The sequence below is a fragment of the Hyaena hyaena genome, unplaced genomic scaffold (assembly GCF_003009895.1).
Source record: "Hyaena hyaena isolate Hyena2069 unplaced genomic scaffold, ASM300989v1 scaffold_38, whole genome shotgun sequence".
Lineage (NCBI taxonomy): Eukaryota > Metazoa > Chordata > Mammalia > Carnivora > Hyaenidae > Hyaena > Hyaena hyaena.
The window spans coordinates 3,322,534-3,344,136 of NW_024080670.1; the positions used below are offsets into that span (position 1 = coordinate 3,322,534).

The following is a 21,603-nucleotide window of genomic DNA, read 5'->3' on the forward strand; positions in this document are numbered from 1 at the left end:
TCACCTGCAAGTTTTCCCAAATTCCCCCTGCCTGGGCCTCATGCATGCTAAGAGAACTGGTCTGGGAGTGAGACTGGGATCTGGATTTTGGACAAAACCACGGGGACTGAGTTCACCTTGCAGAGACAGGCTGGGGAGGTGATGGGGACTGGGGTTAGTATGTGGAGATAAACAAGCCAGGCATCCAAAACGATGGAGCCCGGGAGGAGACAGCACCAGTTCAGAAATAGAGCTCTTCCACTGCATTAAACGATGAAGCCTAGAGGTAGAAAGCAAGGAGAGGTGGAGGCAGGTACTAAGCCCTCCTCTAAGCCCCATGAAAAGAAGGATGTGCCTTCAGGCCATCCCCTTGTCTGCAGGTGCTGTGAGGAGGTGGGTTCAAGATCAGCAAGTGTCCATGGCCCAAGGGCAGCCCATTCCTCTACCCTCGTAGAACCCGAGCCTCCCCACCTCTCCTCCCTCCCTCATAACCCCTTCACACAGCACACCCTCACCCAACTTTGGAAAACCAGAGGGCTTTTGGTTAACAAACAACCAGAGGAGTCCCCAGATGGCCTGTCCCTTGGCTCAGATGTCCTTAGTGATGGGACAAGCTGAGGGCAAAGTACAGGTTAACAGCAACCCCCACCCCCAGGCGGAATATGTATGACACTCCTCGGACACTCCTTGGCTACCTAAGAACAAAGGAAAGAGGTTTAAGTGCTTGCCATGGCGATGTGGGAAAGTAAGGCGAATAAAAATTAAATTCCCTTACTGCCTGCAGCCCACTGACCAGTCCTTGAAGCCGGCAGAGTGCCCTTCCTCTGGGAGTTCAGGTGCCTCGATGATGACACTTTGCCCAGGGGCAAAAGAGATTCTTAGCTTAACATTATCCCAACCTCAAGGATCCTGTAAGTTTACTTTAACAAGGAAACTTCCTTTATCTCAACTCCCCCAAGATATACTCCAGGCAATCATACTCCAAGCTTAAGGCCGCCTGATATACATCTGAAGGGTCTCATGACTGAGGTTTTAATAAATGGTAATAAATGGCCTTTTCCTAGCAACAGCTCTCCCTTCAGGGTCCTGGAAACCTTGCTTCTAAAATTCCTTAGCGACTTTATCCCTAACCTCCTCCCAACCTGAGGGTTACCCCTCACGACCCCAGTGCAGCTCTTCTGCCACAGGTCCTGTCCCCATGCTTTAATAAAATCACCTTTTTGCACCAAAGACGTCTTCAAGAATTCTTTCTTGGCCGTCGGCTCTGGATCACCCCACCATCACCCCAAAACTTCATCACTTAGTGCCACCAATGTCAGGGAAGGGGACTAGAAAGGTGAAGGTGGTGGTGGTGGTGGTGGTGGTGGTGGTGGGCCGCATAGAGAGACCCAGAGCAAGAGGCAGAGAAATAGGAAGTCAGGAGGCCTAGTAGATAAGTGGGCTGGGAATGGTCAAAGGAGGAACAAACGGGCAAGGGGCTGTGGGTCAGGAAACGGAGAGAGGCCAGCCAGGTGGCAGGCAGAGGCCGCAGGGGGGCAGCACCCTGCCGCAGCAAACCCGGCGGCTTCCCGCAGAGCCCGCTCCTAAGGCTCCACCCCCCGGCCCGCGCCCCGCCTCGGCTCCGCCCCCGCGGCCCGCGCCCCGCCCCGCGCGCCCCGGCTGGTTCCTCCCCCGCGGCCCGCGCCCCGCCCTGCGCGCTCAGGCTAGCTCGGTGGCGGGGGCTGCGGGCAGGCAGGCGAGCTGAGGGCGGCGGTGCCGGCAGCAGGTGGGCGGGGTGCGGGCCGACGGCGGCGGGCAGGGGGCGGCCAGGCTGCGCTCGGGCCGGGCGCGGCCGGCTGTGCGGCGCGCCATGGACTTCAACATGAAGAAGCTGGCGTCGGACGCGGGCATCTTCTTCACCCGGGCGGTGCAGGTGAGGCCGTGCGCCCTGGGCCTCGCGCGGCCGGCTCTCGGGGCCCGGATGTGGGGCGGGCCGGGAGCAACCCTGCGGGAGAGCCGGGGAGCGCAAGAGAAGCCTCTCGGGCTGCCACCCCATTCCCCGCTGCGGGAATATCCTCCTCCCCCCCCACTCCAGCCCCTACTACTGCGCCGCTCACTAGAGAGAAAGAGCCCGTGGCGTCTGGCCGCTCTGACCGCACCCTCAGCGTGGCCCAGGGCCGGGGACCGAGCCGAGCCCCGACTCGGTTGCCTGGGGAGAGGTATCAGGGTTTAGCGTTTCGACTGGCTGGGTTACCCCTTTTCCGTGGCGCCCGCTCCGGGACGGGAGAGAGAGAGCACCAGGCGGCTCCTGCCTCCCCGCTGTTGCCCAGCAGTGACCCTGGCAGGCGTTTGGAGGCCTGAGTCCCAGGCCCAAGCACCGTGCGCCCGCCACGACCCCTTCTCCGACCCTCAGTCTCCGTACCTGTGCAATGGCCTGGCGGTACTGATTCCCTCAGATGCCCTTTACACTGCTTGCATAGTCAGTCCGGAAGCCAAGACCGTTGGGATTATTTCCTTTTTGCTCCATGGGAGGCCTGTTTCTCTGATTTCTCCAAGCCTGGGGGATGGGGAGAGGGCTAAGGTCTGGCTGGGTGCCCTCCTTGGGAAGCTGTCCAGGCCAGTGATGCCGGAGCTGGAAGAAGTCCTATCCATTCCCAGGCCAGGAGAGAAACCGAGGCAGCTTAATGTATCGCTGGAGGCCTGGCGTCAGCTATGGGCATGGATGCTCCCTCTTGTGACCTTCAGCCCTTGGTCTCAGTTGTTCACCCTGAAAAATGGGATTAACACTCCCCCGCAGGATGGTTGTGAGGGTTCTGTGGCACTCTGCACGAACGTCCTCACCAAAGGCGAGCTTAGTGGAGGTGTTAACGTAGTTAGGATTGCACCTGTGTGGCATGTGACCTTGGACAAGTCACTTAGCTCGCAGCCTCCGTGTCCGCTTCTGTCTATTGGGTGTAACACCAGTTTGCCTCCAGCGGAGGCTGCAGACTTGGGGCTTGGCCTGTCGCAGTGCTCTGGGAACAAGTCTTGTTGTTTGTCTTTGCTGTTGGTGTGGGTTCTCCCTGGAGAAGCCCAGCCCCAGCCAGTCTCTCAGAAACCCATGTGCCCGTGTTTACTAGAAAGCACCATGTCCCGGGTCCCACTGAGGATTAGTGCCCCAGCGAGGGTTTGCCGCTGATGTTGCAAACCCAGCAGGTGACCCCAGCCCCGTGGGGTTGCTAGGACCCTGGAGCTCCTTGGTTATCCCCGGGGCCACCTGGAAGGTGGGGAGTCCTCCCCAAGTGTCAATATGGCCACCACTCTATCTCCCACATCTGGGAAAAACCTGATCTGCCTGTTTCCTGATACTGTGGGGCCCTGGCACCTGACCTGGCCAGGGCCGGCGGAGCCTGGGGGGTGGGGAGGCTTGGGCCCCCGTGGCCTCACATCTCCCGGTGGGGGCAGGCCCACTGGGTCGCCCATACTGGAGTGGGAGCCAGCGCCCAGGCTCCCGACTCCCTGGGTGGAGGAGGGAGCTGGGAGCTTTATAAATAGAGGCTTTCTCTGGCTGTGCACGCCCACCCTTGCTGCTGCCATCTTGCAGGGAGTAGCCTCGGACTCTGCAGACATCGGCCCCTAAAGCAAGAGGCTCCACGTTTTTGTAGGGATGGGGCAGGGTAGCTGGCCACAGGAGAGAGAGGCTCGAAATGTGACCTGAGTAGGAGAGGACCCTCGGGCCACCCGCTGAGGTCAGTCTGGGCTGGGATAGGAGTCAGTCAGACAGGCGGGATGGGAGGGGGGTCTTTCATATCAATGCGTGGGCTGCTTCTCTGCATAGGTGCCACCCTGCCGTGTCCCAGGACATGCTGGGAAAGCGGTCGGTCCCTCCATGTACCAGGGGCATCGTTAAGAGCCTTGCCCCACCCCCATCCAGTAGGGAACAGGGGCTTGGTCCTGGGAGAGCAGGATCCTTTTTGCGTGGGTGATTCTGGGATGGCTTCCCGGCCCCTGAGCTGTGCCTTGAAAGTCAAGAGGGGTTTGTGAAGTTGGTCCAAGGGCTGGGAATTGCCTAGCTAAGGGCATCGAGACAGGAAGACCTTGGACGTGTTTGAGTAAGATGCCAGTGCGGCTGAGAGCAGGCAGTGGAAGTGAGAGTCTAATATTACTGGTAGTAATAGTAGTGGTAGAAGTAATAGTAATGGAAGCCAAGGAGGTGGTGTCATTGTCATCATCTGAGCCAGGCAGGCAGCACTGAACATGGGATGGTTGCCTAAGAGGTCGGGAAAGCCCAGTAGGACTTTGAACCTGGGCAGATGTGGGGGGTGAGGGATGGGTACCCCGTGGCTCAGTGGGGAGTGGCTGCTGCTAACCTTGGTAAGGAGTAGATATGCTGAGGGACACATTTGGGTGACATGGTCACCTAAACTAGGCTGACTGGTACCACCAGGGTAAGGAAGTTCATAGGTAGCTCCGAGGAGGGACGTGAACGGGGCCTTTTATTCATGGTGTGATGACACCAGCTGCCACTGATTGGGCCTATGCTGTGAGTTTCCAAATATTCTGTGAGATTAGGCCACTTATCCCCATTTGCCAGGGTGTGGAACTGAGGACCAGAGAGGTGATTTTGCCTTTCTAAGCCTTGGTTTGCTCATCCAGAAAGTGGGGCTAACGCTACCCCTCAAAAGTGGTAGTGGGTGAGGTGAGGCCTGCTCTGGGCCCGCCGGCCCTGGGAGGCCCCCGAGTTGGGGAAGGTGAGGAGGGAGAGGTGGGGGCAGAGGCGGGGAGCAGCTGGTTCCCAGGTGGGGAGCTGTGGCCCAGAAGCGTGGCCACCCAGCCCCGCAGGGAGAAACCCAAGCCCTGTTGCATAATTGATGGCTGCCAGGCTCAGGCTGCTCCCCGTGGCAGCCTGGAGCTGTCCTTGGCCTCTGGGTGATTTATCCCTGCTAAGGAGTCTGGGAAGGGCCTCCGGACTCCCAGCCCGTGATGGCCCTGCCTTGAGCAGAGGCTGCCCCCTCGCTTCGCCTCAGTGGCATGATCTGTGACATGGGAGACTTGGCCCCTCTGCCTTGGAGGGCCGCAGGAGGTGGGTCACTGTCGAGAAGCGCTTACTTGGCCCAGGGCGGGGCTCTACATGTGGTCAACAGTATCTGTTGTTATTACTGACCTTACTCCTGAAGCTCTGAACCTTTTGGCTCTTTGGCTCTGACCTTGAGCAGACTCCTTCTCCTGGCCGGAGATGGCTTCTAGATCAGAGGGGCCAGGAGGGGGGCTGGTTGTTCCTGTGTGGCCTGTACAGCTTCTGCTCGCTCTGACCATGTGACCCCTTGGTTCCTGCCTGGCCTTGAGGCGGGGCTGTTGAGTTCTCTGGGCCCTGTGTGTGCCCAGGCAGCTGGCCCTGATGGGCTAGTGGTGTGCCCCGTCCACGGACCGGGCGACCAGAGGCCAGCCATGTGGCTGTCCTGCCCACACACACTCCCTTTCCATCCCAGCCACCTCTCCGCCCAACAGCTCTTCAGGGCAGCACCTTATACCGACTCTCTGCCAGACCGTGGCTGGAAACTGATGCCAGAGAGGCAAAGTCACTTGCCCAAGGTCACACAGCTCTTCAGTGGCAGAACTGACACTTGAATCAGGTCCCTCTGATTTGGGGACTTGGGTGGCTCCCAGTCCCCCATGGAGCCCTGTGATAACCCCAGACTTTGCTTCAGGCCCTGTTTATTCCCTGAGCACCTGCTACCATGTGCTTTCCTTCAGAGTCAGGTTAGGAGGACCCCTAGAAATAGGCTCCTAAGGACTCCTTGTCCCCTTTAAATTATATGCCAGATTTTGTGCAAATGGGCATTTTTGTTGGTGGGGGACTATACCTTTCACTGGATTTCTAGAAGAAGCCATGATCCCCAAACTCTGGTCCAACCTAATTTTCCAGAAGGGCAAACTGAAGCCCAGAACAGGGTTGCTGTAACTCGATCAAGGTCACAGAACAAGTTAGGGGCAAAGCAGATTTCTTAACCTTGGACCTGGTTCTAGCTGGTGGGGGAGGTGTAGCAGGGTGGGGTAGGAGCAGCCCTCCCTTCCACGCCTCTGAGTCCTCCCCACCTCCCAATCCCCCCCGCCCCCCCTCCACAGTTCACGGAAGAGAAATTCGGCCAGGCAGAGAAGACTGAGCTGGATGCCCACTTTGAAAACCTTCTGGCCCGGGCCGACAGCACCAAGAACTGGACCGAGAAGATCCTCCGGCAGACAGAGGTGCTCCTGCAGCCCAACCCTAGTGAGTGGGCACGGGTGGTCCTGGGCGCGGGGCGGGCGGGAGGCCGGGGCTGCAGGGACCACGTGGCGGGGGGGCGAACGGCAGGTGGGATTTGGGTTAGGTTGCTGGACTTCTGATGCCTGCTGGCGGGTGGAGGGTGGGCAGTCAGAGAAGTCAGCGGCCTCAGTGATGGGTTCCGAGACGCGCTCTCTGGCGCAGCGCAAGTGTTACGTTTTGCACAGAGGAGGTGAAGAAATGCCTGAAACTAACGCACGCTTGGGAGAAGAGGTAGGAAAAAACACGAGCCGGGTCTTTTGAGAGGGCAGCGAGGCCCAGAGACGGGAGAGGGCTTGCCCAGAGGCTTATACCGCGAGCGAGTGGGAGTAAGGAGTGAGCACAAGCAAAGGCCGGGAGAGCCCTGGGGGAGGGAGGGGTTTCTTGGGGTCCTGCTGCTCGTCTGCCTGTAAGTCGGCTACGTAGTTGAGAGTCCTGAGAGCTTTCTGGAGCCAGCACCGGGGCATGGCCCACCTGTGTGTCAGGTTCTATAAACCCATATTGTACCAAGGGAGACATGAACCGGCCTTGACTTTGGGCCTGGCACCCCCCCAGCCATGAGACCTGGGGCGGGGGTTTCATATCTCTGGGTTGTGGCTTCCTCCTCGCTAGAGTGAGGGGTCCTGCGAGCTTGAGTGCCAATTTGACAGGGTGGAGGTGGGCACCAGAGCGAACGTTCTGCAGGCCGCCCGGCCAGGCACCCCGTGGGCAGGCCCTGCCCTGGGCTAGCCGCTGTCCCCGTGGCTTCCATCCTTGGGTTGGACTGAAGAGCCCTGTGGCTTTGGCTGCTGTCTCCCTGCAGGTGCCCGAGTGGAGGAGTTCCTGTATGAGAAGCTGGACAGGAAAGTGCCCTCGCGGGTCACCAATGGGGAGCTGCTGGCACAGTACATGGCAGAGGCGGCCAGCGAGCTGGGGCCCACCACGCCCTATGGTGAGCCGAGCCCCACGGCCAGGGTCAGGGGTCGTGGCCTCTTACTGTCGCATGTTCCTGTCTCTCCCTTCCTTTCGTTCTCTTTTTTAAAGCACACAAATAACACCTGCGTTCATTCTACTTCTAAAAGCCTCAGTCAATGTAAATGAAAACAGTGAAAACAGAAGACTCTCTTAACCAGTTTTGATTTGAGTGCATTTTTTAATGGGATCATACTGTGTGTGCCATTCTGCAGCCTGATTTTTAAACTTGGCATTGTTTTAGATACTTCGTCACCATGGTGCTTATAGAGCTGCCTCAGTCTTTTTTTTTTTTTTTAATTTTTAAAGTTTTATTGAGGTATAATGTACATACCACAAAACGCACCTGTTTTAAATGTGGCATTCAATGATTTTTAGTAAATTTAGAGTTGTGCTAACATCCCCCCAGTCTGATTTATTTTTATTGATTTATTTATTTTTTAATGTTTTATTTATTTTTGAGAGGGAGCTAGAGGCAGCATGAGCAGGGGAGGGTCAGAGAGAGAGGGAGTCACAGACTGAAACAGGCTTGAGGCTCTGAGCTGGCAGTCAGCACAGAGCCCGACGTGGGACTCGAACCCATGAACCGTGAGATCACGACCTGAGCTGAAGCCGGATGCTTAACCGACCGAGCCACCCAGGTGCCCCTAGGTTGAACTTTTTAGAAAATCACCAAGCTTTTTCAAAGTGGCTGTGTGCTTTTATATGCCTACCAGCAGGGTGGTGGTTAATTTCCAAACAGTTGTGGATTTTCCAAGTTTCCTTCTGTTGTTGATTTCTTATTTCACTGTGGTCAGAGAACGTGCTTTGTATGATTTTAATCCTTTTCCATTTATTAAGACTTAGTCTTGTCTAGTCTCCTGGAGAACGTTGGTGTTCACTTGAGAAGCTCATATGTTACGTTGTTGTACAGGTGACGGGCCAAATCAGTTGATGGTGTTGTGCAAGTCTTCTGTGTGCTTGCTGATTTTGTCTTGTTCTGTACATTCTTGAGAAGTATTGAAGTCTCCAACTATTCCTGTTGGATTGTCTATTTCTGGCTTCCGTCCGTCAGTGTTTGCTTCGTATATTTTTGAAGCTCTGTTGTTTGAGGTTTCTATGTTTATTATTGTTATATCTTCCTGATGAATGGACTCTCTTATCATTATAAAATACTCTTCTTTGTGGTCACATTTGTTTTTTGTTTTTGGATTTTTAATCTGGTCACATTTGTCTTAAAGTCCATTTTATCTGATAGTAGTTCACCCGCTCCTGTTCTCTTATGATTGTTTACATAGTGTATCTTTTTCTGTTCTTTTATTTTCAACTTATTTACATCTTCAAAGCCAAAGTCTATCTTTTATAGACAGCGTATATTTGGATTTAAAAGTAATTCAGTCTGACCATCCTTTGTTTGGAGTGTTTAATCCATTTATATTTAGTATAAGAATTGATGTGTTTGGATTTACATATACCATCTTAATTATTTTTCTTTGTCTCAGGTCATTTTTGTTCATATGTTCCTTCTTTACTCCTTCTGTTATCTTAAATAGATATTTCCTAGTATAACATTTTAATTTCTTTGTTACTTTTTTTTAGCACCATTTTTTTTTTTAATTTTTTATGTTTATTTATTTTGGACAGAGAGAGAGAGACAGCATGAGCAGGGGAGGGGCAGAGAGAGGGAGACACAGAATCCGAAGCAGGAGTCAGGCTCTGAGCTGCCAGCACAGAGCCCGATGCAGGGCTTGAACTCACAAAGTGAGATCATGACCTGAGCCGCAGTTGGATACTTAACCGGCTGAGCCACCGAGGCGCCTCTTGTTGTTGCTTTTTAACACAAAGCTTTTCTTAGTGGTTTTACAGTATGTGATTTAACTTACTGCAGTCTGCTTCAGAATAATATTGGCTTATTTAAGTAGATATAAAAACTGCTCCAATATAACTCCATCTCCTCTCCTTTCCTTTGTGCTGTTATTATCATATAAATTCCATCTCAGTTTTGTATAAACCCAACAATATAGTTTTATAGTTATTGTTTTGTTGTTGTTGTTGTAGTTTTTTGAGAGAGACAGAGCACAATTGGGGGAGGGACAGAGAGAGAGAGAAACACAGAATCCAAAGCAGGCACCAGGCTCTGAGCTGTCAGCACAGCTCAAACCCATGGACTTCGAGATCATGACCTGAGCCGAAGTCAGATGTTCAACCGCCTGAGCCACCCAGGTGCCCCATATAGTTACTGTTTTATACAATTGTCTTCTAAGTCAGTTAAGAGGAAAAATATGTATTTTTTTTTATATTTGCTTATATAATTACCTTTATTGGTTCTTTATTGCTTTATGTGGGTTCAAGTTACCATCTGGTGTTCTTATCTTTGAACATGAAGTATTTCTTCTATGTCAGGTTGCCTAGCAATGGATTCTCTCAGTCTTGTTAATTTGGGAATGTCTTTATTTTATGTTCACTTAAAAAAAATTTTTTTTTAATATTTATTTGTGAAAGAGACAGAGGCAGGGGAGGGGCAGAGAGAGAGGGAGACACAGAATCTGAAACAGGCTCCAGGCTCTGAGTTCTCAGCACAGAGGTGACGTGGGGCTCGAACTCCTGGACAGTGAGATCATGACCTGAGTGGAAGTCGGATATTTAACCACCCAAGCCACCCAGGCACCCCTGTGTTCACTTTTGGAGGATAGTTTTGCTATACGTAGAATTCTTGGATGAGAGTCTTTTCCTTTTATCACTTTGAAAATATCATTTATCTGGGTTCCATTGGTTCTCCTTCCTTCCTTCCTCCCTTCCTTCCTTCCTTCATTTCACTGTTGTCGGAACTCCATTTTTTCTTTCTTTCTTTTGTTTGTTCGTCCGTCCGTCTGTCCTTCCGTCCATCCTTCCTTCATTTCACTGTTGTCGGGACTCCGTTGTTCGTTTGTTCGTTCTTTCTTTCTTTCTTTCTTTCTTTCTTTCTTTCTCTCTCTCTCTCTCTCTCTCTCTCTTTCTTTCTTTCTTTCTTTCTCTTTCTCTCTCTCTCCCTCCCTTCCCCCCTCCCTTTTTTTAATGTAAGTAATCTCTACAAACTGAGATCAAGAGTCACTCGCTCTTCCAGCTAAGCCAGCCAGGCACCCATTCTGATGAGAAATCAACTGTTAATCTCATGGTGTCTCCTTTGTATGTGATGACTTGCTTTTCTCTTGCTGTTTTTGAGACTTTTTGTCTTTGTCTTTCAGCAGCTTGGTTGCTGTTGACGGTCCCAGGCGTCCATCTTTTTGTATTCATCCTATTTTGGTTTTGTTGAGTTTCTTGGATATGGACATTATGTTTTCCATCAAAATCAGGACATTTTCAGCTATTATTTCTTCAAAAATTTTTTTCTGTTCCTCTCTCTCTTCTTCTGGGACTTCCATTGCTCATATGTTGGTTTGTTTCACGGTGTCCTATGGCTCTTTGAGGTTCTGTTCATTGTTAGTCACTCATTTCTCTTCCTGTTCTTCAGATCAGATTCTGTTGAGCTGTCTTTAAAATTGCTGATTTCAGGGGCGCCTGGGGGACTCAGTTGGCTAAGCGTCCGACTTCAGCTCAGGTCATGATCTCATGCTTAGTGGGTTCGAGCCCCACGTTGGGCTCTGTGCTGACAGCTAGCTCAGAGCCTGGAGCCTGTTTTGGATTCTGTGTCTCCCTCTGTCTCTGACCCTCCCCTGCTCACACTGTCTCTCTCTCTATCAGAAATAAATAAACATTAAAAAATTTTTTTAAATTAAAATAAAATAAAATTGCCGATTTCTCCTTCGGCTAGCTTGGACTTGCTGTTGAGCCCTTCTGGTACATTCCATGTATCAGTTGTGGTGCTTTGTAACCCTAGAGTTCTCTTTTCAATAGTTGTTATTTCTTTCTTGATATTTATATGATGAACCACTGTCATCACATTTTTCTTTAATTCTTTAAGCGTTACAAAAATATTTATATAGAGGCACCTGGGTGGCTTACTCAGTTGAGTGTCCAACATCAGTTCAGGTCACGATCTCACAGTTCATCAATTCGAGCCCCATGTGGGGCTCTGTGCTGACGGCTCAGAGCCTGGAACCGCTTCGGATTCTGTGTCTCCCTCTCTCTGCCCCTATCTGCTCACGCTCTGTCTCTATCTTCCTTTCTCTCAAAAATAAATAAACATTAAAAAATTAAATGTGTGTGTGTGTGTGTGTGTGTGTTTGTAGGAGCCTCTTAGGAGTATTTGCTAAATCTATCATCTGAATCTCCTTAGAGAGAGTACTGATTGCTTTTTTCTTCTATGTATTGCCCATGCTTACCTATTTCTTTGCATGTCTTACAGTGTTTTGTTAAAGTCTGGACATTCAAAAAATTTTTAAATATTTATTTATTTTGAGAGAGAGTAGAGGAGAGGCAGAGAGAGAGGGGGACAGAGGATCCAAAGCAGGCTTTGCGCTGACAGCAGAGAGCCCAATCTGGAGCTCGAACCCACGAACCATGAGATCATGACCTGAGCCGAATTCAGAAGTCGGACGCCTAACCGACAGAGCCACCCAGGCGGACCCGAAATCTGGACATCTTATTTCTTTTATTTTTAAACGTGTATTTATTTTTGAGAGAGAGAGAAACAGGGCATCAGGCGCCTGAAATATGGACAGTTTAGATAAATAGGAGCTGTGGATTTTGAATCACTTGGGGGTTGTTACTGCTGTTTGTTTAGAAACTCGCCTGAGCTAGTTGTTCCGAGTCGGTGTGCCTTGCAGTATGCAGCTACCACTTTCACAGTGTTTTCAAGTCATTCTTTTTATTTTTAAGCTAAGCTTCCTGGGGTTTGCTCCCCGGCTAGCGTGTCTTAGTAGGCAGGCAGTGATAGATTAGTTAGAGGTTAAACGTGCATAAAGAGGTTAAACATGCCGAAACACCTTGCACCATTAAGGCTTTACTGATGAGTTTATGGGGTAATGGGGCACACATTCAGAATTCAACTAGTTTGGTAAAGCCTCCCATTTGGCAGGGGCTCTGTTCTCTTTCCTGAGTGTGCTACACACCCACACGGATAGCCTTCCAGATCACCAGAGATGTCTGGGAGTTTCTCAAGGCCCAAATGACTCGTTTCCAGATCTCCTGGGAAATTCCTGGCAGATCTGTTCCAACCAGCATCCCCTCTTCAAGTCAGCTGTGATGTTGGCCTTTCCCAGTTATTTACCATTGAGATCGCTATTGTCCTTGACAGTGACCCACGGATTTTTCTGTGTTCCAGCCCTAATCCTACTACTTTCCCTGTCCCCCTCGCCCTGCCCACCTAGCAGTGAGACTGCCAGTGAGATGGGGGTCCCCCCAGGCTAGAAAGCCATGGGCTCCCGCTGTTCTTGAATAAATATCCTCAGTTCATTTGCCTTTGGCCAATTTCCAGAGTCCAGAAACATTTGCTTTTGACAGTTGCGTCCACTTTACCCCCCCAAAGTTTATTGATTTATTTTGAGAGAAATAGGAAGCGGGGGAGGGGCAGCGAGCAAGGGGGACAGAGGATCCGAGGAGGGCTCTGCGCTGATGGCAGAGAGCCCCACACGGGGCTCAACGGGGCTCGAACCCACGAACCACGAGATCGTGACCTGAGCCGAAGTCAGATGCTCAACCGACAGAGCCCCCCGGGCACCCTGAGTCCACTTGTTTCCATTGCTTTTTGGGAACAGAAGTTGTTGAGCTCCTTTCTCCGCTGTTCTGGAAGTCTCGCTCCTCCCCGTTAATGCTGTGTAGTGCTCCGCGCTGCGGATGCCCCACTCCCCAGGTGTTGGACACGTAGGCTGCTTCCACGTTTTCCCAAGGCAGCCGTTGTGCACCGAGCGTCCTTGCTTGTGCGTGCCCCGTCACCACACCTCTGTCCTCCCGCCCCCGCCTGCTTCTGGGGGTCAGAGCAGCCCGAGCCCCTTCCTCACCCTTAAACTCCATTTCATCAGGGAAGACATTGATCAAGGTGGCAGAAGCCGAAAAGCGCCTGGGAGCCGCAGAGAGGGAGTTCATCCACACGGCGTCCATCAACTTCCTCACGCCTCTGCGCAACTTCCTGGAAGGGGACTGGAAAACCATTTCGGTGAGAGACCCGGGGCCACTCTGCTTCCCGGGAGCTGCGGAGCGTAGGCTCTCCTCCCGGGTCGGGGAGCCAGCCCTCCTGGGCTTCCTCGGACGTGGCTCCCGTGGGCTGAGCGCCATCATGGGTGACCTCCCCTGTGGGGTGTCCCAGGCCTGCCCGGGGGTCTCACTCTTCCCTGTCCCTCACCCCACAGAAGGAGAGACGTCTCCTCCAAAACCGCCGTCTGGACTTGGATGCCTGCAAAGCGCGGCTGAAGAAGGCCAAGGCTGCGGAAGCCAAAGCCACGGTAGGTGTCCCTGCGGGGCTCCCGCCCCCCCCACCCCCCCCCCGCCCAGCTCTGTTTGGAGCCGGTGGGGGGGGAGGGGTGAAGGGAGCTGTGTTTGGCATGACCTTTCTTCCCCGTCCCTGCCTGGAGAGGCCTGGCTGGGGGTCGCTGGTCCCGGCTGACCGCTTCGGGTCCCGCCTCTCCGCCCTTGCGAGGGACCCCGGCGGCCCTGAGCTCTGGATCCCAGGGCAGACATCTCTGGGGCGGGCGGAAGGCACGCCACAGCCTCCTCAGACAGACAACCAGTTGGGAGTTTCTCGCATGGCCCCGCCCTGCCCTCCCCGGATGCCCAGCTCTGTCCCCCCCCCCGGCTCTGTCCCCTGGCTCTGCCTGGGCATGGCTCCCCCTTACTAACTTCCCCGCGCGCTGCTCCAGTGCCGGTCCCGGGGGTGCCCTGACGGCGTGAACCCCGGGGCTGGACCGCCCACCTGCTCAGGGGCACGGACCGGGGGCCTTTTCAGGTTAGCCCCACGATGGGGTCGGGCCAGGACCTCAGCTTCTCTGTTCACCCTCACTCAGCCCGGCCAGGCCAGCGGGCGCAGCGGGGCGCAGTGTGACCAGCGCAAGGCCAGGGTGGGGAGAGCGGGCCTGACAGCGCGCACACTCCTGGCATGCCAGGCCGCCTGGGGGGCCCGGGGCCCGGAGGCCACCTTGTGCTCTGAGGCGGGGACTCCCAGGTCCAGGGAAGGCCGGGGGTACTGCCACCAGGGGTGCCTGCCCAGTTCTCAGCTGCCCGTGAGGGTTCTAGCCCCGAGCCTTCCTTGCGTCCCCCTCCCACCGTGTGGCCACTTGGGGCCATGGAGCCTGGGCCTGCGCTGCCTCTGGGGACAGCCAAGGGCAGGGTCTCACTCCTCCAGGTGTCTGGGGCCAGATCGGAGGCAGGGCTCAGCCACTGGAGTCTCGCGGTGGTTGGGTAGGCTGCCCTGCGGCCACAAGCATGACCTGTCACCTGGACAGGACAGTCGTCCCCCCCCCCCCCCAGGGCCGGACCATCTCTCTGGAGACCCTCGGGCAGAACAAGCCGTCCTCCGTCAGCCAGGCCAGGGGAGTCTTCCCTTAGTCACTTGTCCAGTTGTCCAGCCCGGACAACCTCTGGCCTTTGGCTCAGACCAGGCTGGCCCCCTAGCAGCCCGGGTGCGGCGAGCCTGGCGGGGCACACACCCTCACCCAGCCCGCTAAACACACGTACACGCGCGCAGAGCGGGACTCCTTCCGGAGGGCAAGGTCAGCTGCCCACCCGCCACTTGCTGTCCCCTTTCGCTGGGGCCCTGGGGGCGGGGGGACCTGCTCCCGCCTGCGCTGTGGACTCACTAACTCTTTGTTTTTGTTCCTTTCCGTTCTGCTTTGGGTAACTTGGCTCAGTGTGAGGGAGATGTGAGTATCCCTGTCCCACGTGCTGTGCTGCTTCCGGTCTGCCCGTCCCGCCTCGGGCCGCGGTGCCAGGGCCGCCCGGGGGCGCCCTGGGCATTTTGCAAGCAGCTGGCCTCCCCACCAGAGCTTCTGCCACGCGTAGCCTCTGGTTGAGGGGGGTGCCGGGCACTGGAGCCTGTGAGTCAGCTTTTTGCAAATGTGGAAAGCCTGTCCCTCTGTCCATCCGTGCATCCATCTGTCCATCTTGGGGGGGTGGGGCGGGGCTGGTCCTTGCTGCAGGAGCGAGAGGCCGTGCCGCGTGGAGATTCCAGGATGGAGAAAGCTGGGGTGGGGGATGGGTTTTGTCTGGACGACTGTGGTTCCAACTGGGGCATCTGGGGGAGAGGGGGGTCTGGGAGGAGGGCGTCGGGCCGTCTGCGACTCACCCGGAGGCCCCCCAGCTCCTGCTCTCCTGGGCTCCCGGCGCCACCACCCACTTGGTCTTTGTCTCACTCTCCGTGTCCCTGAGCCCACCTGGCCCCCAGGAGTTGGAGCAGGGACAAGGGGGCCGCGTGGCACGTGTCTGCAGCCTCCCGTCCCTTGGGCCGGGGCTCCCGGCCTCTCCCTGTGGGAGACTCTGGGGTGGCGCCCGGCCCCATGTGACCCCCTTCCCCTCCGTGACCTCTTCCCGCCAGACGGTGCCTGACTTTCAGGAGACTAGACCTCGTAATTACATTCTCTCGGCCAGCGCCTCCGCGGTAAGCGCCCCACCCCTGCCGCCCGGCCTCCCCGTGCCCGCAGGAGCACAGGGCGCGTCCCGAGAGCCCGGAGGGCCGCAGCCCCGCCTCTGGCCCCCTGCCTGCACCCCGCGCCCGCGCCCCGAGCGCCCTGCTGGAGGTGGCGGCCGGGCCAGCTGCACTGGACAGGACAGCACAGGCAGCTGGGGGCAGCGGCCCGTCTCCCCGGGGCCCTGAGGCCTGCCCACCTGCCTGCCCCCCGCCCCCCGACTGGAGACGAGGGGGGTGATGTTCTGCCTCCCTGGCACATCTGCCCGGTGTCGTGGCAGCAAGGAGAGACCCAGAGAACGAGCAGGGAGGGTGGGGGGCCCCCTCGGGAGGAGGCGGGCTGGGTGGGGTCGCGTGGGCTTCCGGTGTCGTGGACTCTCTTCTCCGCGGCTCCGTCGGGGTTTTAGGTGTTTGCCTGTAGTTTGGGGCGTGGGCCAACCACGTCTGTCCCATCGTTCCCGTGGCCACCACTGCCGTGCCTCTTCTGCCTTCTCCCCCGACCTCCCATGTCTGCCGTGGGCGGCACGCTGTGGCACAGGCCCTCCGGCTCGTCGCCGCCTCTGTCCCCGTGTGTGGCCGCACGTGACTGTGCACTCACGCGGTGGCGGGGCCATCGTCCCCCTGGGGCGGCGGCCCCCGTGCCCTCCACCAGGCCCCTCTTGCTGGGCGTCCTCTGCACACACGTGCCCCACGTTTTGGTTATCCACGTGGCCCTGTGGCGGGACATCCCGGGCCGCAGGGCTCGCCTTGTTTTGCTTTTAGGCCGTCATCTTAGGATAGGCCTCCCGCACGGGGCAGGAGAGCCGGGTCTCCTAAGTCGTGGTGGGGGGAGGGGGGTCTTTCTTCTTTAGACTCTGGATGACACTTCCTGCCCCCTTTCCTGGGCCGAGTGGAAGGAGGAATATCCTGGAGGGTGGAGACCGCCCTGTTTTTTTCTTTTGCCATTGAACCCCAGTGTGACTCGGGCACGAGGCTGCCTTTCTCTGGCGAAGGACAGAAAGGTTCAGTGACTGGCCTAGGGTCACACGGTCCTGCGTCCCAGCCCACCGGCCTTAGCTGAGCATCAGGGTGGGACGGGGGACGCTCGGTCTCCCGCCAGAGCCCGGGGGCTTACGCTGTAGGAGAAACCCCAGCAGGACTTCCCAGCTGGCTGTCCCCACCTTCCCTGCATGCGGCATGTTGGACTGGACCGCGGTTGTCCGGGCCCCCGCTCACACCAGGCCCCGCCCCCGCCTCAGCTCCCGGTTGGGTTACGGGCAAGGAGCAGGGAAGGGTGTGGGGTGGGAAGAGGTGGGCTCTTGGGGAGCTGGGGCAGGGCGTGGGCTCTGGGGTCCAGCTGTCCTCCCCCTGCTCCCCCGCTGACCGGTGCCCCCTCCCTCCCCTGCTGCCTGGTCCTGCTGCCGTCTCTGAAGCTCTGGAATGATGAGGTGGACAAGGTGAGCCTGGGCTCGGGGGCAGCGGCTTGAAGCGGGTCGGGATGGGGGAGGGGTCAGCAGGTCGGGGCCGCCGAGGCTGTCACTGCCCCTCTGTGGGGAGACTGCCCCCACGGGCCCCCCGGACGCATGGGAGTGGCGCTGTCGGGTGGTGAGGTACCGGGAGTCAGAGGTCATGGCCGAGCACCCGGTGGTCTGTCTCTGACCACCGGTCACGGCGTAGGTCCAGAGGGGCCCCCGCGGGGCTACAGCTGCCCCACGAGCCAGGGCTCCAGGCCGGAGAAGTGCACCCCTGCCTCCCAGACCTCTGTGTGCGTCCCCAAGGGGAGGTGCCGTCTGCATGCAGAGTAGGGGGAGCGGGCTGCTCCTGGTGGGCGTGGGGGCCGCGGGAAGGGGCTGGCGGGCGGGGAGGGGGCAACCGCCGCGGTCACACGTTCTCGCACTGGGCCCTCCCCAGGCCGAGCAGGAGCTCCGGGTGGCCCAGACTGAGTTCGACCGGCAGGCGGAAGTGACCCGGCTCCTGCTGGAGGGAATCAGCAGCACTCACGTGAGTCCTGCCCCCCCATCGCACTCCCATCATCCCCTGTCTTGCATCTCCCCCTCCCCGGCCCCCCTCCCGCCAAGCCGTCCACAAGGAGGCAGGCGATGAAGTTGGATCTCAGAAGCAGGTGGGGCGCCTGGGTGGCTTAGTCGGTTAAGCGGCCAACTTTCGCTTAGGTCATGATCTCGCGGTTCGTGGGTTCAAGCCCCACGTCGGGCTCCGTGCTGACTGCCAGCTCAGAGCCTGGAGCCTGTTTCAGTCTGTGACTCCCTCTCTCTCTGACCCTCCCCTGCTCAAGCTGTCTCTCTCTCTCTCCTAGAAAAAAAAAAAAAAAAAAAAAAGCAGGTGGTGAGGGGCAGCACTGAAGCCCATGGTCCTAAGGGGGGAACTTTAGCTTTGTTCCAAGTGCCACAGAGCAAGTGCCCGGGGGTGGGGGGCCGAAGGGGGTGGGGCGGGAAGGGAGCATCGAACCGCCTGGGCCACCGCTCACCCCGCTCACCGTGGGCACCGCTCTCCGCCCCGCAGGTGAACCACCTTCGCTGCCTCCATGAGTTTGTGGAGTCCCAGACGACTTACTACGCGCAGTGCTACCGCCACATGCTGGACTTACAGAAACAGCTGGGGAGGTGCCCACCGGGGTCCCCTGGCCCCCCACCCCAAGTTCAGGAAGCCCTACGACACACGGGGCGGGTAGAGGGCTGCACCCCGGGCCGGGGGCATCCCACCCCTCTCTGGACAGTGAGGTGGCTGGCCTTGGGGACCTCTGAGAGCAGTTTCCCGGGGACGCCTGGGTGGGAGGAGGACAGCAGGGACGCGGTGGTGCGTCTCACGGTTCCCCTTGCCTTGCTTTTCTCCCCTCACGCTGCCAGCTCCCAGGGAGCCATGTAAGTCGCGGCAGGGCACCCGGGGCAGGGCGGGGGGGGGGGTGGAACGTGTGGGACTCCCACGGGGACACGGCCCCCGGCTGAGGCGTCACCCCTCTTCAGATTCCCAGGCACCTTCGTGGGCACCACGGAGCCCGCCTCCCCGCCCCTCAGCAGCACCTCGCCCACCACCGCCGCGGCCACTATGCCCGTGGGGCCCTCTGTGGCTGGCCTGGCCCCTCCGGGGGAGGCCGCGCTCCGCCTGGAGGAGGTGAGCCCGCCGGCCAGCGGCACGCGCAAGGCCCGGGTGCTCTACGACTATGAGGCAGCCGACAGCAGTGAGTTGGCCCTGCTGGCCGATGAGGTAGGCCTGGTGCCGCGGGGGTGGGGGCAAAGGGCGGGCACCAGGGAGCCGCGATGGGGGGGAAGCAGGGTCCCCGCAGAGCAGGTGAGGAGGTGAACTGCGGTCTCCGGACGTGCGGATGCCCGCGTGTCATGGGACTGTGACAGCCCAGTCCCCACACGGTCCTGGTGCCAGTTCTGCCCCCGCGAGGGTGTGACCTTCCCTCTCTGCCCTCCTCAGCTCATCACTGTCTACAGCCTGCCGGGCATGGACCCTGACTGGCTCATCGGCGAGAGGGGCAACAAGAAGGGCAAGGTCCCGGTCACCTACTTGGAACTGCTCAGCTAAGCAGCCCCCCCCCCAACTGCCCCCCGCCCCCGTTCTGGCCCCGGGCAGGAGAGGACGCGTGCGGCCCGCTACTTGTCTGTTGGTGACTCCGCTGCCCGGGGTGGGGAGACCGGCCCGTTCCGTCCACGCCCCTGGTCGTCCAGCTGTGAGGGGCCCCGGAGGCTGAATGGTCCCAGCCCCCCGCAGCCCTGCTTCTGGAGCACCCCCCCCAGCACTGCCTGCATCTGCCGAGCACCCCAGCTCTCCGGTCCTTCCCGCTCCTGCCAAGGAGGGGGGGCCGGCTGCAGTGCTGCCCCAGGCCCCTGGGCCCCCGCGGGGGTCGGCGCTCGGCCTGCAGCAGCCTGGGCTGCGCCCTTGGCAAGAGCACCTGCCTTTTGGTTGCCAACAGCGACAGTGGGGCGAGGGCGGGCAGGTCTGCGGGGCGCGGGGGCGGGGACCAGCCCCTCTGGATGAGCTGGACGAGGGGCACGGCATCTCCTGGGTGCTCCCCCTCCCCCCTGCCCCCGCAAGCCAAGTTCGGTGGCCGCAGTCTGCACCTCTCCACACTCACTTTTTAACTGATCTTTTTACTCTGCCCGTCTGCTTGCTGTCTAGCCAGTGACAAAACAATAAATCATCCTTCACGTGCATGTGGCCTGGGCTCCTGTCGGGCTGGCCCTGGGGGTGGGAAAGGGAAGCGTCCACACGGCCGCTTCCTCCTCCTTCCTTCACGGGCCTCGCTTTCTCCCACAGGGCCTGTGCCGCTCAGATGGGACTACTCTTCCTGCACACGAGGCTGCGTTAAGGCATTTTATTCCTAAGAAACCCTTTCCCACATTTGGGCTGTGGAGCGGACGGTCAGATTTGCGGGAGGGTTCCAGCTGGTCCTTGCCAGCCGCTGAGGCCCTCCCACCCCCCGCCCCCCAGCTCTCATGCTGTCCTCACGGAGAAGGGAAGAAGAGATCAGAGAGAGTCACCTCCTCGAGGTTCCGTAATTGGCAAGTAGCCACGCAGGGACTCTAGCGCAGGTCAGTCTGTTCTAGAAACTTCAGGAGGTGGCTTTGGGCTGCAGGCCAGGTGTCAGGTTAAGCACCAAGCACAGCACGCTCGTGACTGGGTCCTGGGAGGCCAGAGACCAGCAGGCCCACAGCCTGGGCTTCTGCAGGGAGGGGCCGGCGAGCAGGGCGCAGAGCCGGAAATCAGAAGGCGTGGAACTTCAAGAGAGGCTACACCTGGGGGAAGCTCAGCCAGCGGGTAAACCAAGCACGTGCGGTGGGGGTGAGGTGTGAGGGGCCGAGGGGCCGGGAAGGGAAAATTCCAGTGTCTGCCCAGCTCCCCCACTTCTGCAGACATTAACGAGGGAGGCCAGCTAGTCAGCCATCAGTACACAGCCCGCTCTCCCAGACCCCTGGCCGGGGAGCACTTGCTCAGTGCTGAGTGCCGCGTGCCCGTCTCCAGGCCCTGAAGGCACGTCACACAGCTGTCTATAAACAGTATTTTAATATTTGTATAAATAGACCACAGTATTACCAAAAACTGCAAGAACAGAACATGGAAAACATTTTCAGAGCCGTGCACACAGCCTTTCCTGGTTGCACGGGACACCGGCTCCTGGCCTCTGCTGGGCCGGGGTCAGGTGCAAGGGGGAATGCGTAAAGGAAGGACCACACCCCTGGGACATTTTGAACTTGAGGGTGTGAGCGCAGCAGACTCATGGCTCCCACCTGGCTGTGGGCCTCTTGATCTATTATAAAAATAATGCCAGCGGGTGGGCAGCTGGAGTCGTGACTGCCCTTGGGGAGGGGACAGATGCTGCTCTCAGTCCACACAGGCCACAGGGCCGGCTGGCAGCACCCCCACTGTCCGGGACCGCGGTGCAGGCTGCCTGCCGGGTCAGGGCGGGGTGGGGGAGGCCCTATCTTTGCACGTGCCGCACGAAGGCCTGCACTAGCTGGATCAGAGGCTCCTGGCTCTCCGGGCTGCCCTTGGAGAGCGAGGTGGACTTGCCCTGAGGCGAGGGGAGGACGCCGGCAGCAGGGGAGCTGGGGCCTCCCCGGCGGAAATAGCGCGAGAGGCTGGAGAGCAGCGTGCTCTGTGAAAGCAAAGGTACTAAATGAGGGCCCTGTGAGGTGGGGGGGGGCGGTGGGAACCCACAGGGAACCCCACCAGCCCCTCTGGTCAGAGCCCTCTACCCGTCTGTACCAACTCCGAGCTGAGCTCCTGTTTCATCCGCTGTTTGTCCCGGGGGTGCACAGCCGGGTCCCTAAGGTAGCGCACGGCCTGGGAGATGAGCAGGTAGAAGCAGTTTTCCATGGTGAACATCAGGAGGGACCTGGGGAGAGGGCGGGGGGCCCTGTTGCGAACAGCCAAGCTGGCAGGGGTGCAGTGCGCCGCT

At 57.8% G+C, this 21,603-nt stretch overlaps 2 protein-coding genes across 12 annotated transcripts in view; one reads left to right on the plus strand and one right to left on the minus strand.

Moving 5' to 3' along the window:
• The first annotated feature begins 1,721 nt into the window (after positions 1 to 1,721).
• SH3GLB2 (SH3 domain containing GRB2 like, endophilin B2) lies at positions 1,722 to 19,858 on the plus strand. 8 transcript variants are annotated; one of them, XM_039229611.1, is made up of 14 exons: positions 1,722 to 1,891; positions 6,064 to 6,205; positions 7,041 to 7,169; positions 13,108 to 13,241; positions 13,435 to 13,527; positions 14,929 to 14,940; positions 15,612 to 15,674; positions 16,553 to 16,702; positions 17,114 to 17,137; positions 17,592 to 17,681; positions 18,201 to 18,301; positions 18,545 to 18,559; positions 18,662 to 18,902; positions 19,122 to 19,858. In XM_039229611.1, exons 1-14 carry the CDS (start codon positions 1,829 to 1,831, stop codon positions 19,227 to 19,229), a joined length of 1,365 nt encoding a protein of 454 aa, XP_039085542.1. In that variant the 5' UTR covers positions 1,722 to 1,828; the 3' UTR covers positions 19,230 to 19,858. The 8 variants fall into 8 exon arrangements, with proteins under 8 accessions (XP_039085542.1, XP_039085545.1, XP_039085544.1 ...); XM_039229614.1 differs by lacking the exon at positions 18,545 to 18,559 and having other exon boundaries at positions 1,726 to 1,891; XM_039229613.1 differs by lacking the exon at positions 14,929 to 14,940 and having other exon boundaries at positions 1,726 to 1,891.
• An 833-nt stretch (positions 19,859 to 20,691) lies between these two features.
• The window catches only part of NUP188 (nucleoporin 188), a 51,899-nt gene continuing 50,987 nt past the window's right edge, over positions 20,692 to 21,603 (minus strand). For 3 of the 4 annotated variants that reach the window (XM_039229609.1, XM_039229608.1, XM_039229607.1), the window contains 2 exons: positions 21,411 to 21,540; positions 20,692 to 21,300 (listed from right to left, as the gene is read on the minus strand). In XM_039229609.1, the coding sequence (XP_039085540.1) occupies positions 21,124 to 21,300; positions 21,411 to 21,540 (307 nt within the window). In that variant the 3' untranslated portion in view covers positions 20,692 to 21,123. The remainder of the gene's footprint in view (positions 21,301 to 21,410; positions 21,541 to 21,603) is intronic. The other variant, XM_039229610.1, reaches the window with a different exon arrangement.

Bases quoted from the DNA above. Each gene is read 5' to 3' on its own strand.
- SH3GLB2 (XM_039229611.1), top strand. From the start codon at position 1,829: ATGGACTTCAACATGAAGAAGCTGGCGTCGGACGCGGGCATCTTCTTC. The intron at 7,170-13,107 runs GTGAGCCGAGCC...CCATTTCATCAG, and splicing joins GGGGCCCACCACGCCCTATG to GGAAGACATTGATCAAGGTG. The intron at 16,703-17,113 runs GTTCAGTGACTG...CCGTCTCTGAAG, and splicing joins CTCTGGCGAAGGACAGAAAG to CTCTGGAATGATGAGGTGGA.